General features: G+C 38.7%; 1 protein-coding gene across 7 annotated transcripts in view; it reads right to left on the reverse strand.

The window, feature by feature from the left end:
* Positions 1–2144: 2144 nt before the first annotated feature.
* Positions 2145–17464, reverse strand: part of PKIB (cAMP-dependent protein kinase inhibitor beta) — a 53772-nt gene continuing 38452 nt past the window's right edge. For 6 of the 7 annotated variants that reach the window (XM_015623098.3, XM_015623099.3, XM_015623097.2 and 3 more), the window contains exons 2-3: positions 6612–6786; positions 2145–2984 (exon numbers count right to left, since the gene is read on the reverse strand). In XM_015623098.3, the coding sequence (XP_015478584.1) occupies positions 2899–2984; positions 6612–6759 (234 nt within the window). In that variant the 5' untranslated portion in view covers positions 6760–6786 and the 3' untranslated portion in view covers positions 2145–2898. Of the gene's footprint in view, positions 2985–6611; positions 6787–9923; positions 9947–17464 lie in introns of those variants that run through there. The other variant, XM_033512817.1, reaches the window with a different exon arrangement.

Raw genomic sequence — 17464 nt, forward strand, 5'->3', positions numbered from 1 at the left:
ACTAAGTAAGTACCTAATATTAGGCACCTAAATTGACTCCTGTGAAACCCTTCTGCATTTAAAGTTAAGCATGTTTTAAAATACCCTGCTGATTCAGGGCCATTACGTTGTGGCCATGTTAACCAAGAGAATGCACTGTTATCAATTATCCATTAGTTGCACTAAGGGAGGGTAGTAAACAGCTTGGATAATGGTTGAAACTGGATAAACTGGCTCAGTGACAAACATATTCAGAAGTACTTCATTTGCTCTTTACAGACTCAGCCAGAGTTTAGCAGGACTATTATCTGTCTTCAGCACGCTAACACGAAAATGAACCGAAGCATCCCCAACTTCAGCTGTGCTTAAGACAGCAACTCTGCCCAAGCCCCAGAGTACTGGACAGCATGGCATAAAGCCCCCCAGACAGGCTTCAAGGGGTGAGTTCCCTTCCACCTGAGCCAAGAATCATGCACAGCTAATAAACTCTGACCCAAAGACCAAAGTTTATACAGTACAATGTCTCCCACATTAGTTAGTTTGTGAGTCAGTTTATACTGGTCAGAAATATGCATTTGGCTCACAACTGGAGAAATTTGGTAAAATCCAGGCACAACTAAATATTACTAAATATTACTGCTGCTACAACTAACTAAAAAAGAGATCTCTCATGCACTTTAGACTAACATTTGTTTAGACACAAACTATACATGCACATGGCAAAGAACCATTTCTGTATTTGTAACTTGGTTAATTTGCAATTAGGTAATACACATATAACATATTACAGATCTTTTAAAAATGTTCATCCTGCTTTTAATTAAATTGCATTTTAAATCTTAGTTTTTACTAGTGCATTTTTTCAAAATTGCTGTTAAAATTCTTTCTATGCAACACGTTTTCAACAACAGGTTCATACAGCTCAAGTACAAAGTAAATACCTGATTGCTTTACAATAAATTCCCTAGGGTGTTGGGAATTCTTGACTGGTTGTGAACTACACGTTTGTGAGCACTTTAGGCTATTTATGTATATAGTTATAGACTGGGGTTTTTTTTAGATAGAATTTAGCACATGAATAATTTGCCAAATTCACCTGGATCATAATTGGTGCTTAAATAACAACAATTTTCAAACTAGTTTAGACTAACAAAGTATCTAAAGTATCTATTCCTATAACCCAAATTTCACTGTCTGTATTGTATCAGAGAAGAATCTAAATATAGTTTCTTTTGCACAGTGCTGCAACTGTGAAAGAAGTGCAGAATTCAATATAGGCCATGACCCAGAAGAGCAAAGCATATAAGGACTTACGTTCCAGTAATACTCATATACTTGATTTTGATGGTACCACCACAGCTTTTTCTAATTTACCAATTCTATGTAATGTGATTCTATAAAGGAGGCTGGTGTTGGAGAATAGGACTACAACCCAGAACAAGAGTGTGTACCACAAATACGGTTACCGCCTAGTACCTGTCTACTGTTGTTTTCAGCTCTGTTCCTTCAGTGTCAGCTAGTTCAGTCTCTCAGACTTTCTTAAGCCACCTGTTTTGATCCAGTGAAGTAAGTTTTTTACATTTCCAAATCTGAAAAAAAATTTTGGATGTTGCACTCGTTAAATGAAAACAGGTTTAAAATGAGGAAACTAATTGTCAATTCAGTTGAATTAAACTGGATCCTTTATTGAGTGGTCCTCAAAAGCCACAATATGAGTAAATGAACAGTTGGAATTAAAGTTGTGCCTTACAAGCTCCCTTGAGCTCTTACAAGCTCTCAGCCAAGTTTAGATTACACAAGTATTTCACAGATGGAATACCAGTGACATGTGGGATGTACCCATCAGAGATGCTTCCTCAATTTTCATGATGCACGTAAGTGGCTGCTGCCCAAGAAATCATGAAGGTTCATGTCTGTACCCAAATCTTAAGTCTCCTACAATAAGGGAATGAATACTAAGTATTTTCAGGAGCATGACCTCCAAAACAAACCAAGTCCTTCCAGTAGGGAAAAAACTTTGCCTACAATCTTTGTAAAAATCACAGTGATTGAAACATCTTCACTGTCGGCAAACAACAAAGCAAAACCCAGATGAAATAAAAGAAATATGTATTACTGGGCTTTAAATATTGTCCTACAGGAGAAAAATTAAGAAATCAGCCAAAGACAGAAAAGATGATAGATATTTAATTTCCACAGTGAGATTAAACAATTTTCATTAGATACAAACATACCTACTTTACGTTAGATACACATGAACAGCTACAATATTCAGCATGAAAATGAATGGCCAAAGTGGCAAGACTGCAAAGAGTGGGAGAACTGAGATGATCTGCCATAATCAAATAGAGGTCAGGAGAGAAAACAAACACTGATGTTTAAATAGTCTATAAAACTTTCTGGCAACAGGAGTAGGAGAAAATTTTATTTTATGTAATTTTTTTTTTTTCTCACACCCATCTACATATGTCTAATGAGAATAAAAATCTTGGGAGATAAATTACAGATAATGTCTGTAATCTAATATATACTTAGTATCACATTGTAGGGAGTGAACCTCTGTGTCAGAGAGAAATAAGTTGGTTTTGGAAATTAGAAACATGATTTTGATTTTGAAACCATGAATTAGATGAACTGTTAAATAAGATTAGTTAGGAAGAATACTATAACCAAAACAAGAGAGAAAACTGAAAACAAGAGATACATTCTTTAGCTCTCTTTCTGTTTGGATATGCAGAACTTTGCTTTTGAAGGATGACATTAGAAAGAACTGTATGCCATCCGCATAATCATCTAGGTACAAGTGTTTTGCAAAGTCATGTCTGTGCTGCTAAAGTTGCTACCACACTTCAGAAGGGGTGACACAGGGAAACTGGGAAGGCTGTTGATGGGATTCATTAACCCAGAAGTCCTTAGGTGTTAGGAATCATTGCGTTTTCCTTCCGCCTCTTGACTTTCCAGCAAGGCCTTGGATGATGACACTTCTCCACCCTCTGCTCCTGCATCTAAACAGAGACAGAATTAAACATTTATACCACACATATTCTCACAGTTTTTTTTAATGCAACCAAGCATTTGGGTTCACTGATCATCTCTGTTTGGACTGGCTCTTTGCTACCACAGTCATGGGTGCTTTTGAAAGAGAGATTAACTGAAGAAATAAAGAACTTGGAGAGACATCTTCTAAAAGCCACTGCCTGTTGGTGTTGATTTGCCCACTCCTTGCACAGGCTGATCAATGTGCATTTGGCATTAATCTAAAAAACAGATTGGAAATAACTTTGCATCATTATATTTTTTTTTTGGGTCATTTCCAAAATAAAATTAGAATATTGCATTTCTTTGAGCACTGTCTGATTTCAGGTAGATAACATTACAGTTTATGGACATGCCAATTATATGTCTGACCTTCTTTGACAAGAAATACCTACATGAATATACCTGTCTTCACAGGATGGGGGATTTTTGTTACTGTGAGTTGGAAGTTCACTTTTGCACAGATTAGAGTTGAATGCTTACATGACTGATATAAATAAGAGCTCCCCAGTGTCTCTGGTCATTACATGTATTATTCCATGCTGTTTCTTCTGATCAAGTTTACTCACTGAGAAGCAGAAACTCTTCTTGCTTTGATTTGCTTGCAAACCATAATAATAATTTTGACATTACCTTCAAACCACACATGGTAGTACCAGTGGTAACAACATAACCAAATCTATAGCAGGCCATAGCTTTTGGGGACAAGGAGAGACCTGCTCAGCATATCTGGCTGTACTGTTCTCCACCTCATACTCCTCCATTTCCTCCACAGTCATAATCTAAGGGGTACATTTTCTGACTTGCTATAAAATACCAAAATCACCCAAAAGAATTATGTATATTGGTCTCCACATCACAGCAAATATATAATGCTGCACACAATTCATCAGCTAAAGCCTTTGGCAGAAACTGCTTGATGTTTTAAGTCTGCTTAGGGATTCAGAGGCTTTGGAGTTCTATAGTGATAAAGAACTGAGTTATTTTACATCCTCCAGCCATATGTGGCACAGCCCTGTTGTGGAAAGGGAGACAGAGTGATCTCCTCTATTGGCTGTTTCTGTGCAGGCTGGACATCTAATATTAGTGGAGTCTTTCAGACAGGCTAGACGAAAACGGTTTGTTAGAAGAAATCTAGTCTCATACTTGGTGGCACTTAGGTGTGCAATAGGTGCTAGCTAAGCTACTGTTATTGGCAGAATGGTGCCCTAACACAGATTACCAAATGTGGAAGACCAGTACAGCTTCTTGCTCTCAAAATTCCACCTCTGGAAAGTCTCATCACTCCAAAACTTACACACCACCAGAGGATGATCAGACATGATACAGATGGTCTGCATTTCAGAGTTACACTCCAAAATGAATAACTGATGCCAGAATTTCTCCTGGTCATCTCACAAGAACATCAACTTCATGTGGCTTGCAGAGTACATAGACATTTGTCCATAATACAGGTACAGTCCGTGTGTATACATAAAAAAAATAGAGCAAAGTCTCTTTTCTCTTCTAAACCAGAAGGAACTAGCACATCTTGTTCCTGACTTTTCACTGTGATGGTAGCTGACAGTATTTTAGAAAGAGGAAATGTATGATTCAATGAGCATTAGCTAAATTCGAAACAAAATGGAGAGAGTCCTCACCATTTCCCATAATCTTCACTGAATCTGAATTTCAGAGTAGCAACAAAATAGGGCATACTTTATATAGCCACATTCCATCTTTCCACTTCTCTCCTTTATCTAATTTCTTTGTTCTGAGCTGCAAATGACTTTCCTTTTTTAACGAGTTATTGTTAAAGTCAGAAATAGGCAAAAGAGATGCCTGTTAGAGTCCCAAATGTTTCACAAACTGTTTCCCTGTCACAGCATTTGAACTTCAAAATTGTCTTTCCATTTTGATGAATTCTCCTCTGTTTGCTTGCTATCTCATCAAAACTTTAATTTATAACACAATGAGGCTGAAACTCCCATCTGATACTTGTGGAATTCCCATCCCCAGAAAGCACCCAAGCTGTCAGAGTGGACCTAGCTGCATTTTGTATTCACTTCCTATTATCACTACTGTAAACTGCTGGTAACAGAATCTGCTGCCTTCCAACATGCTCTGGCATAGCTATACGTCAGTGACAAAAGCCAAGGACAATTCAATGCTCTTAATTGTTCTTCAAATCCTGGCAGTGCTGGTCCTGTATTTCTACGAAAGCATCGGTACATTTTGCTAAAACTAACATAGCTGTGCTTCATTTTTTCTTCTCCTTAATGGATTGGATGGAGACCAGGAGAGGAGGACTATTGTGTCATCTGGAGGGCTAGATACTTTATGCCATGCTGTAACTTTTCTTTTAAAAAGATTTGCACTCTTTCCTGTTTGTTTTGTAGGGACCTAATTTTCATATTTATAGGGAAAAATGTCTCCTCAAGACAAAATAATGCCTTCTTCCAGAACACATTCAGATTCTTACTTTCCTTGCTTCTCCTGGTTCAAGTCACAATATGGTCACTTGGCCCTTCTTACTCCTCCGGGAAATGTTCTTCCTACTTGCTCAGCAGTCCTTTGATGGGCCTATGTGGGGTTTAGATTACAGAACCCCCAAACACATGACTAAAAAGCAAATCACCAAAATAACAATTTGAGATCAAATAAGTCCTTCCTTCCCAGCCTTTACGGTGCTTTAGGAGGCTGTACACCTAACATCCTGTAATATCTTTGGGCAATGTAAAAGGAGGATATGCAACTCTGGAGACTAGGAATCCCTTTAATGATGTACTTTGGTTCAGATTCATGGACGGTTTGAACCTCAGCACAGGCTTGCCTTCCCGTTTGCTGCACTCACACCATCATGTCAGATGTGGGACCATTTGTTGTGGTGGTACCACAACAGCAACAGTGATGGGCATGAGAAGAAAACGTTTTCTGAAAAAAATTCTGATTCAGTTTAAAAAAAGTAGGGACAGACCATGATCAGGGTGAGTCTACATTTTTTGTTTCTTAGGCATTAGAAAAAGGATTTTTCTGAATCTGAAAACTCCCCTGAAGTCATTCTGAAAGTAAAAAGAACTCACAAAGCTGGTGTTGATTAGACATCTGCTGTATCAGCAGAACAGCTTATCAAATTAAAGATCATGGCAAAATAGGGCATTGGTCTCAGATAGAAAAGTTGAAAGCCTACTAAGCAGGAGTAATATACTATAAACACTACTTTTAATGTATATGCCTGAGTTAGGATAGCTGTCATTGTATTAACAGCACAGCTCTGCTGTCTTATGCAAAGTTATCTCAGTGTAGTAGTATGCTGGAATTTATGGCTGGATTGGCTGGGTTTGCAAAGTTGCCTGGAAATCAAGGGAACTGGAATTCATTTCCCAGCACTGAACTGTTTCCCTAAACTGCTAACACTGTATCAGTGGATGGATATGGGTTAATATTAACTTGTCTCATCAGGAGGCACACGTGATAACTGCTTTGGAAGGTTCAAATTAATTCTAAATGATGAAAGGAATATTAGTATTATCAAAACTGCATGGTGGTGGAAGTCTTAGGAAAAAAAACAAGGACAACTGCATAAAAATGTCCTTTTCTGAATGCACAGCCATTACCTTCTGAAACAGAGAGCTCAGCCAGTTTGTGTGGCAACTCTGAAGTCCCAGCACCAGCAGGAGAGCCCAGGATATCTGGTAAGGCGTTTCGGCGGCCTGCCCGTCCTGATGCTGCAAAATCTGTGACCACAGGCTCCACATCAGTCATTGCTGACTCCTTTCCTCATAGCAACATCTGCATATGGAACAAACAGAAGAAGAAAACAGCTGTAGCCTGATGGATGCTAATCACCTGCTCAATAGTACAATAGCTTTTCTCAATGGTTGTTTTCTTATTAAAAGCCATATATTTCAATACTGAGTGTTTAAGCTTAATTTCTGCCCCTGAAGAAGATAAAAGACTGTCTGTGTACATCCTTACCGTCCTTACCGTGCCTTTTGCACAACTTTGCACCACCAAGAAACCTGTAAATAGGGTTGGCAACAGTCCTTTCTGCCAGCCATCTGTATGTCCTTTTACGACCTATTCCCTCTTTTTTAAGCGGTTTTGCTTTACAATCACTTGTAAGAGAACTAAAACTCTCTTGTCATACAGTCTGTGTGAAGTAAAGCATGTTTTCCTTATTATGAATCTTGTTCAGATTCTTATTTAGAATCTTGTTAGAAAAAATCCATTTCACCAAGCAGCAACCTATATAAAATGACCTCTCAAAACACTGAAACTCTTCATAGAATTTCTTTATCCTTCACCTAACAAACCACTTGTTTTCCTCTGCTGCTTGTTAGCCTGGTTTAACCTTCACTTGAGCATGTGACTTTTATATAATAAATAACTGAATCCCGGAAATAATGGAACCAACCATATTCTGCTCCTGTGATCCCTGTCTCAAAGCCCATTGTACTGAATGGGAAACATTGGACCAGAATGGGCTTTCAATCAGGCACAGAAATGAGGCATGGTCACACTCATGGATGAAGTGTGAACACCTAGAGCAGAAGTGGCTGCAAGTGGCACAGAGAGAGAGTATGTGAAAACTGCCCTTAGCAGTCACAAAAGGCTATAATACAATCATTTACACAATAATGTGACAATTAACAGAGCAATTAATAATAATTAGGTATCCATTACTCAATGAAAAACGAAAGTTACTTGCTCTATATGAATGAAGTTCTGTTTGCAATGGGGGAGCAGGAGTGTTGTCTCTTTGTGTGAATAAGGTCAGTGCTTTGTGTGGGAAGGGATACAGATGGTACCGGAGATCAATCTGATGGAAGGTTGTCATCTTTTGGTTGACAACTGGCTGTATTTAGACTAAGAACTGGATATGGAAAGTGTCAGTCATGTTAGTGTTGTTCATATAAGAAGCAGAGCATCAGAGTCCCCCTTTTAAAATTCTGCTAAGCTTGGGAAATATTACTGCTTTCATTTCATGGATATAAAAAATTATACAAGTAAATATCAAATATGATTTGCTCTGATATGCAGGAAAGAAGAGGCAGAACTCTGATTACTGATACTGACCTGCCATTTCTACTACAAACATTTTCTTTTCTCCATCAAAGTGCCTTTCAGCTGTGTCAATCCAAAACCAAGAAGTAATCTTTGTATTTGTAAGTACCTTGAAATAGAAGAAATGAATCCTTCTTGGCAAGAAACAAAGGCACAAGTAGGAGCGCCAAGTCTGAAAGGTGACCTGAACATGCAAATAAACTGCTTCCTTTAACCAAGGGCAGTAAGTGAAAGGTCTCACCTGGAGATTTAGCAGAAAGTTCCTGTTCTGTAGGGAAACAGGTCAAATCCAAATTAAATTTTTCCATCAGTGGCAAAGTGTAGAAACTATACATGGGCATTCAAGAATGACATTTCTTCAGAATACACATAAAAATCATGGAATCATCAAGGTTGGAAGAGACCTTTAAGATGATGCAGTCCAATGGTCAAACATGCATCGACATTCTCAGATTTAGTATTATACTATCAGAGGGTGAGATCAGCACTTGGCACGAAATATGAAAGAAGGAGAATGAATCCATGTTTATATACACAGTCTCATGGCTTTGTGGGGGTGTTCATATTTATTAAACTCTAGGTGTCCTAATTGTTTTTCCTCATATGCTCACCACAGCAAGTAAAGAGACTGTAAATTACACTTCAGAACAGAAAATGCTTGGGGTCTTCTTTTGCTTAGTAAAATTGTTAAAATTACTCTCAATGCCAAAATACCAGCATGCTTCCATTTCCTGTCCATTTCATTTCAACCGTTAATTCCGTGGAGCCGAAAGTACTATTGTGAGTAGACTGCTGTTCGCATAAGCTGTAAAGAATGACATTAACAGGAAAACACACATTCTCAAGCCTGCCTTGGAAGAAGGACTTTTCCCCCCCTCTTTTCTCTTTTGCATGGATGTTTTGACCCTTAAATAGTCACTTTTAAATGGAGAAAACCTGGTCTACAACTCATGCCATATGAAGTTACTCTCCTCTGCAGTACAGTTTGAACTTCTGTATTTGTTACAAAGCTCTCCCTTTCCTCTCCAGCACATCTCCTTCTCCTCTGATGTAATCTTCCTTCATTGCATAATACTAGACAACCTAGCAAGATAATGAAGGACAGTCTTACGTGCCTTCATGTAAGTGAATTTTGATTTATGCACTTGATTAAAAAAGTATGCAAAACTAGACAATTCTAGAACATCTGTCAGACAGAAAATCAGCTGATCATTATCCATCTGTCGGGTGGCTATAATTCAAATTTAGCTATCTAAAAATACACCATCCTTTATATACATAACATTTACCATTAAGGGTTTTCACCTTTGTTTTTTCTATCTACACTGCACTAGCACAGCATGTTCTCTAAGTATATTTGAAAGATGAGGGACTACCCCAAGAGTCTTAGAATTGACATTACAAAATGTAAATCCATTTATAGGTCCATATAACCCAAAACTTAAGCTCAACTCCCAACATATGACAGACATTATTCAAAGTAGCTTGCTGCTGTACTTGAGAGAAGTGCCATTTAGTTTGTTAATGTCCTAAGGGATTTCTACAATTTCATCCTGAGGCTCTCTTTTATCAGTATTTTCTAAGGCCTACATCCAAGTAAGGATACAGAGTTTCTCTGCTCTTCATCTGTTTTCACCTTTACATTTTTTAACACATCCATTGGAAAATATCTACCTTTCAGGCATCTCCTTGCATCTGTTAAGCACAGTATTATTCATGCCTCTTCACAGAGTAAACAGTAATTACAAAGTGCACAGCATCTATTTTTCTCAAATCCACTCCTCCTTCTCCTGCTGCCAACATCTCCTTCTGCTTCACTGAACCCATTTTACTCTAGCTTTATCCAAGATAAAGATACTCACATGTTGCCAACACCTGTGTGCAGTTGCTTCTCTAAGTTTCCAAATTACTGTTGTCATTTTTCTCCTGTGGCACTTCTCACCAGACTAACAGAGCATAGTTCCGAAAGTACAGTGCGAGATTTCCAAATCACAACTTCCCCAGCTCCCTTTTTGCCATAGCAAAAGCCCAGTCTAGCCAAAAGTATGAGGAGACTGGGTGGAAGAGAAGAGTTGGGGAGGGATGGGGGCTGTCTGCAGAGGGTCAATAGTAGGAAGGCTTGTGCAAGTCCCAGGAGGGCTCACCTACCATCATTAAGAGACTGAAGGCTATGACAGGCATCCCAGCTAGCACTCCATCACCAGGACTAACTTTGCAGCTCATTACTGGGCCAAGACAGCATTCAGGAGGTTTTGGGAGTATTAGATTAATCCTCTCATATATGCCTCTGAAATGCCTGCAGGATCACCCAGAATGCACAACAGACCACTCAGGTATGCATGGGGGAAAGAAATGCTCTGCTTGTGAAAACTGACCACAGCCAAAAGCAAAACTCAATGATCTATCAGATATTCAGGCAACTGTCCTTAGACAAAACAATGTCAGGTAAACTACCAGTGACATTTTCACTAAAAGACAGCTAGTTTGTTAATCTTGGAGTTTTCTTTTGCTGGCAGCATAGCCATCCATTTGGGAGAAAATGAGTCACAGAATCTGGGGAGAATTTATTTAAATAAATGACAGGAAAATAACAAATCATTCTCCTGAAACAATTTCTGTTGAGAATCAAGGGAAATAACGCTTCAAGGTGCTCAGTTGTAGCAGGTGGCAAAGTCCAGATTTAATGTCAGTGCTGTCTCTTCTTCTGTCTTATCTGTTAGATAAATTTAAGTATTTGTGAAAGCTATTTTTGCTTCTGATCTTGGTACTGTCTAATACAGACAGACCACCAGATTTGTTCTGCTTGGAAGGACAAACTATTCCACAGTAAATATCAGAAGGTTTCCAGCATTGGCACTGTGGGACTCCATGGCACTCCACTCCATGCAGGAGTCTGAAAGACCAACCACATCACTCCTTGCTATTCAGGCACTTTTGTCAAAAACTTATGAATAGTCTCTGCCTGTGCTGTCAGAGAAAGCTATGCTTCCCAAACACTGTTTATTCTTAATGCCTTTTAGTAGAAGCAAACTGGAAAGCATGAAATCCTCTCACAAAACAGATGAAAAATATAATATCCAAGTAGTACTTTCAGAGCCAGACTGACTGATTCTGTGTCTTGAGGGTCTCTTCCTGTAAGACGCATTTCAGCATCTTAATATATTCAGAAAAACATTAGTCCTTCAAGTGGTGTTTAGTTTGTCTTTATTTACTTGTAATGAGTGTTCTCCATTCACCTTTACCCCAAAAGTCTGTAGGCTCAAAACTTTTTAAGTAAGGAGAACAGAAAACTTATTGAATGAAGTGCTTCCCACTGTGCAACTGAGATGAAAACCACATCTTCCTGCTAAGCAGTTGCCACGCTTTCACATCCACTTCTGCTGCAGCTGCATTCTCATGTCTTTGTCTCCTCTTACCAAAGGTCTCAGAATAGGAACATTCTCATCACACATATGCACGTAATCCTTACGCTTTATCCTAAGGCATTTCTGGACCACAGAAAAGGGGGAAAAAAACCACCTAGGAACATCCATGCTTTTAAGGAAGATAGCCTAGAGATTATGAAGATGACTAACAGTACCTGGGCACACACATAAATTTTGTAAGAAAAATTTCTCTTCTGTTTTTTTTCATATCAGGATCATTTGTTACATACTGGCAACCCTACTGCTGGGAAGCACACAGAAAGATAAGCAAGTGTTTTTTACCAATACATCTTTACCATATGAATATCTAAACAAAGGGGTCTCAATTTTGTTTGGGGTTTAGGGCAAGAAATCACACATTTCTTAGTATGCAGAGGCAATATAGATATATGAATGTTAGAAGTGATCTATCAAGGAAAAAGAAGTAAATTTGTTGCCTTTCAAGTTCTTTAATATATCATTAAACTCAGAACAAGAGTACATTTTATTATTTCACTTTAGAAAGATGATTTGGGTTTCTGGTACCAACAGAGTTGGCCTTTCTCAGAAAAATGTTCTCAGAAAAATTAATGAATTTTTGTTTTCCTACGCAGGGAAAATAAATTATATCCCATCTCAGTAAATCTACAGAGCAGAAGCATGTCCTTCTACATCTGTTTCAGTCCGTCTATTACAGTCCATATAACACTTGATATTTTTTGGGATGATATTTGAAAGTTTGGTATATTGTGTAACAGGTTTTTTCCCTTTTGGTTCTTTGCAGTGTACACAGTTGTACAGACATTTTACACGAAGGTCTTGTGTGTTATTTCTGCTCTGGGTACAAGACCTGTTCTACACTCTTGCACCAGAAGCAACATCCTTATCAATAGTGTGCAAAAATGGCTTCCATATGTGATCTTCTTAATTTCAGAATGGTCAGACTGGGATATCATGATTGCACCATTCCTCCATTTCCTGTTCTCAGAAGCACTGAATTAATAGTCACAATCTTGATCCCATTGTTCAGAAATCCATGATTTTAGGGCACAGAATCTGAAAAACTTGGCCAAAGCTGTAGGACTTTTTCTTCCTCAGAATGGAACTTTGAAACTTTCAGTTGAATTTTCTGATCACTTTCATAAAGCCAATATTATACTCATGGGAAAGACAAGAGGGGAAAAAAGCAACGTAAGGTTGATCCTGATGCCTTTACGCTTCTGGAGAATGCACAGATACCAATGGTGCAGTTCACCCTCTATAAACCCGGACAGAGTAGAAAGCCTGAATGTGAGCTGTGTCTGACCCCTGAGTATGCACAGTGCTCTGATGCACAGGAGAACACATGACAGAATTAACAGCAGTTCTAAATAATGGCACAACTTTCTCTTTGTGAAAGAAAATAAGGGAGAGAGCAGAAGGGGTCATGATACTGACAACTGAATCAGAAGTTATCTGCAGCAAGTAATAAATGAAGTGACATTAGCTGAAGGCAGTCAATACCAGGCAACCAAACATGTCACTTTCTGAATGTCTGTGCGTGACCAAGAGCAATGACAGACACAAATGTTAGCCGACTTCATGGGAAACACAGTTCAATTCTAACTCATCAGCTACGCTGGAAAGAAATCAAACGCATCCCCTACTACAGAATAAGAAATGAAGCTCAGTGGTAGCAAATCAACTGACCAACCTAATTCTTCCTCTTATGTTTTGTCCATTCATCCCCACAGAGTCATTTCGTGTTGCAAATGCACATGCTACTTTCTGAGTTCAGCCACACAGTTCCAATCTGCTAAATCCTTTCTTAGAATCTGAATCTGGCCAGAAATTCAAGAGAATTTTGCTCACTTTCAGGAATATATATGAGGAGAAATTTCAGAATTAGAAATAATTTTTACTGCTAATCTTGCCTAGCGGAGTCCCTGCAACTACAACATTGGAGTTCAATTTTATTTATGATATTTTGCACTCTCAAAGGCACTCAAGAAAATGAGTATACCCCAGCCTCTCCAATCTCTTTTCTCCTCAGCCCTTCAACTAGGAATTCCTTAGGGAAGCATTAAAGAAGTTTTTCCCTCTGCTTTGATATCTGCTGACCCCACATCCCACAAACACTTCCTGTGACACAGACAAGTCATCTACATAAGCCAGCATATCATGTATGCAAATCTGTATTCTTCATTAGGAGCAGAGAGGGATTTGCTTCTTTACTTGCCAGCTCTGTGGAAGAAAACAATTGACAAAACCACTGGGAAAACTCAGGCAAGCAAAGAGCTTGAGGCATACTGGGGTCCACTTACACAATGCACTCCAGTAAAGAAATTGACCCAGTGAAATGTAAAATGCTTATGTGAGAAGATGAATACATGAGAGTGGAACAATCCCATGCATGTAACCAACAGGGCTGTGTACCCAAAGTCTCTCACTGGGGAGCTCGCAAACCTCCTTTAGATCTTAATGACGTGAATAAGAAATGTTTCCATCTGTTTCAGAGTGAATCTGAATGTACTTCCACATACTGTATGTTCCCAGGAAGGGAAGTCCTTGTAGAAGTGCTTACAGAAGAGGAGTTGCAGAGCAGGAGGAATTTCCTGGTAGCAACATGTGGGCACAAAGGGTTGAAAGCTGGGAGCACAAGGCTGACAGAGAAGTCAAAAACCACAGGGAGCTCCTGTGGGAGCTGTGCTTCTGAGAGAAGAGAGATTACCTGAGTGTCTGCGAGACAAAGAAATTACAAGGGAAGCTAAAGGGACATGGAAAGAAAGGAGAGCTCTAGAACCTTACTGAGGAAGAAGAACTAAATCAGTAGTGAGGAGTTTCTTTGGAAGGCAGGCAACAGGGGAGAAGAGGCTTGTTCAGTTCTGGGGAACACTGCAGGAGACCAGCTCTGGTACACAATGAGCAGAAAGATGGGCACAATGGAGACCCTACACTTAGCGGAAAACTACCTAGGTAACAGTAAAACAGCTTTGCTTTTTTAACTTAAAAAGTCTTTACTACACCAAGAATCTGTCTTCTCGGGGTTTTTTTTTTATGAATTAATTTGATTAATATTAATTGATTAATATTATTGTTAATATATTGTTAATATGATGTGCTACAACACCTAGGCCACCAAATATGTAGTATTTGTGACAGCCTTTACAGACTGATATTGTTTGGAGCCCTGAAAAGGACCAGCAGCTCCAGCAAGATCTTCCGCACAGAAGTGCATGCATCTTCTTTGCCCTGCAGGCAGCACCCTTCCAGGGAGAAAAGTCACTATTTATTTAATATTAAGACCTCCAGAGTGTCCCTTGGAGATAGAAGTGGGCTTGGTGAAAGGGTTGCCTTTCCATCCTTTCCACAGAAACTTGTGCTTCTTTCCATTCAGCAGTTAGGTGGTAACAGTCTGGAAGCAAGCAGGAATTGCAGTGTGAATAGCTGCAGGCACCTTGCTAAATTCCTAAGACTTCAAAGCAGGGCACTGAGACATTTCCATTAAAAAGCAAGGACAAGCTCTTAGAAGTACTATATTAATTTAGCTATGCAAAGAAAAGCTTGTTGCTCTGTTGGGATAGGTGAGAAGAACAACACGGATTCTCTTGTCAGTTGAACAGGAGAGCTCCTAAGGTTTATTATCTCAGATCTTCTTTTATAGACCGATAGTGAAAGTATAGAAAGGTAAAACTCATTGGTTAGTAAACTAACACATCACCATCATTGGTCAGTGGGGTACACCACCCCTCAACCTTCTCTTGCAAGAAAACAAGAAACTGACAAACAGCCCCTGCAAGGCTGTTTTCTACCTCTGAGGATTGTTTTAATTCCTCCCCTTGATTTCCCAGGCCGCTTTCTCAGGTGAGACTGAGAAAGTTATGTGGTCTGCTATTCCACAGGCACTGTGCTCCCTGCTTTTGCTCATATTTAGCATCCATAAAAGCTGACATTTTATTTTATCTTTGTCACAGCCAGGCAACATTCTATAATTATATTTAAAGCCAGATGAATTTTATTTTATTTGCATGATTCTTCCTTCTTCAAACCTACAAGCTGTATTTTTTTGGCCTGAATCAGACCATCCCATCCTTTTCATGGACTTTCCTGCTTATCTCAGTTTGATCTGACTGGATCAAACTGGATTTAGCCAGTTTTGGAGTCACACCCCCCCAGCATTTCTTCACCTGAGCATAAGAGAGGATACTTTGTCTTATAATTATGTAGTTTATGACTGATGAACACTTTGGGAAAGGTGAAGTCCAGTCAAATCCAAGCACTTGTCTTCTCCCTGAGTAAAACTTTCCTATTTAAGTTTTTCATTTCTGCATTCTGGTTTCATAGTGCGAGCACACACAAGGAGGAGTCACAACTTCCAGAGCAAGAATTACTCATAGCAGTCTGTTCTAAAAAAAACACCCCCAAAAAACAAAAACAAAAAACCCAAAAGGCCCAACAAAACAACGAAACAGAAAAAAACCCCAAAAAACCAACCAAACAAAAAACCAACAAAAATCCCAACACAAACCAAACTAACAACAACAAAGTGAAACTTAGTATTAAATTGCTACTTACTCATAGAGGACTGGAAACAGCATTTAAAACAAAGCAAGCTTAAATCTATTCTTGATTGAGTAGTAAAAGTACTAACATACTAATAAAGGCTAATTTTATTTTCTTTACCATGGAAACCTACAAGAAAAGCTGCTTGTCTTTGTCATGAGTGAGTCTGTAAATCTAACATTCCAAGGTTTTTTTTATTCTGATGGCTTCCTTAAGCACCAGCCTGACAGTTAAAGCAGTTGACCACTTCAGCTATTTCAGTAGTGCTTATTGTTGATGGGAGGATCTCTACCACCCCTCTTCAGCAAATATCAGTCTGGGACCCCCTCAGATATCTTGCAGACATCACCCCAAAACTTCTCTCAAACACAGTTCTTGGGGCCTCAGTGCTCTTTACTTCTGCCATGAAGGTCTGCATAACTATTTTCACTGTAATTATTAATCTATTTCTCACTTCAGGTGTGTCTCATACTCCACAAATGATCTGGGCTTCCTGAACTATTCTTCTGGCTCATCCAAGAATACTCCTGGAAATCTAATCCAAAATACCTCATTTGGCATGTTTCACTGAATAGGATGGTGGAAAGAAAATCGTATTTGCTCAATTCAATAAATGTTTAAATAGTTAATAAAATATTATTTTAGTAAATCAGTTCAAGGGCAGTAAAAGGTCTTTGATTTTTCTTATATAAGTGAATTATTACAGGATAATTCTATGAAGCTATCTCTGCTGGTCTACCCGAAGGTTTTTCCAATCACTAATAACTAATAAAAGATAAGTTCCTAAAACTTTGTCTTGACCATGTCCTTGGACCGCTACAGGTGCTGTAAAATTCTGCAAAATCATTCTGGTTCAGCTTGTCCTCAGGGGAGGATGAACCAATAGAGAACACTGTGCTTTTCAGACTAATCTGGTGACTGTTAAAGTGAGCCCAGGCAGGAAACAGCCATTTGGCAAGTGAAGTCTAATACAAGGAAAATGGAGCTAACCTCCAACTGCAAGTCAGCCTGGTGCCCTGGAACAGCCTTTAATGAGTTACTTAAGTTTCCTACTGCTCTCCTTGACATGTCAGTGACTTTAACGTTCACAAAAATGAAAAATCAATAGGACATATGGATACATTTTGAGAAGCTATATGCCTTTGCTGCACTGTCTGCAACAATTGCATTTGAAATAAGGACCCTCGGTTCCTTGCTTGATATGTTCCATTTATAATATATTTATGCTTTAGCATAATTTTTTTTGCCTCAGAAACAGTATTTCTTCAATATTCAAAGAATATTTTTTATTTTCATTTCATTCTCCAGCATACATCGTGCTTACTCTAATACAATTTCACTGAGGTCAAAGTTTACCTGTTCAATCTTGGCAGTAGTCCTATTTACTGATTTTAATGAAATTACAGCTAGGAAAATTTGACCCTCTCATGGTGACTCACCAAGAAAATAGACTGAGA

Source organism: Parus major, chromosome 3 (assembly GCF_001522545.3).
Source record: "Parus major isolate Abel chromosome 3, Parus_major1.1, whole genome shotgun sequence".
Taxonomy (NCBI): Eukaryota; Metazoa; Chordata; class Aves; order Passeriformes; family Paridae; genus Parus; species Parus major.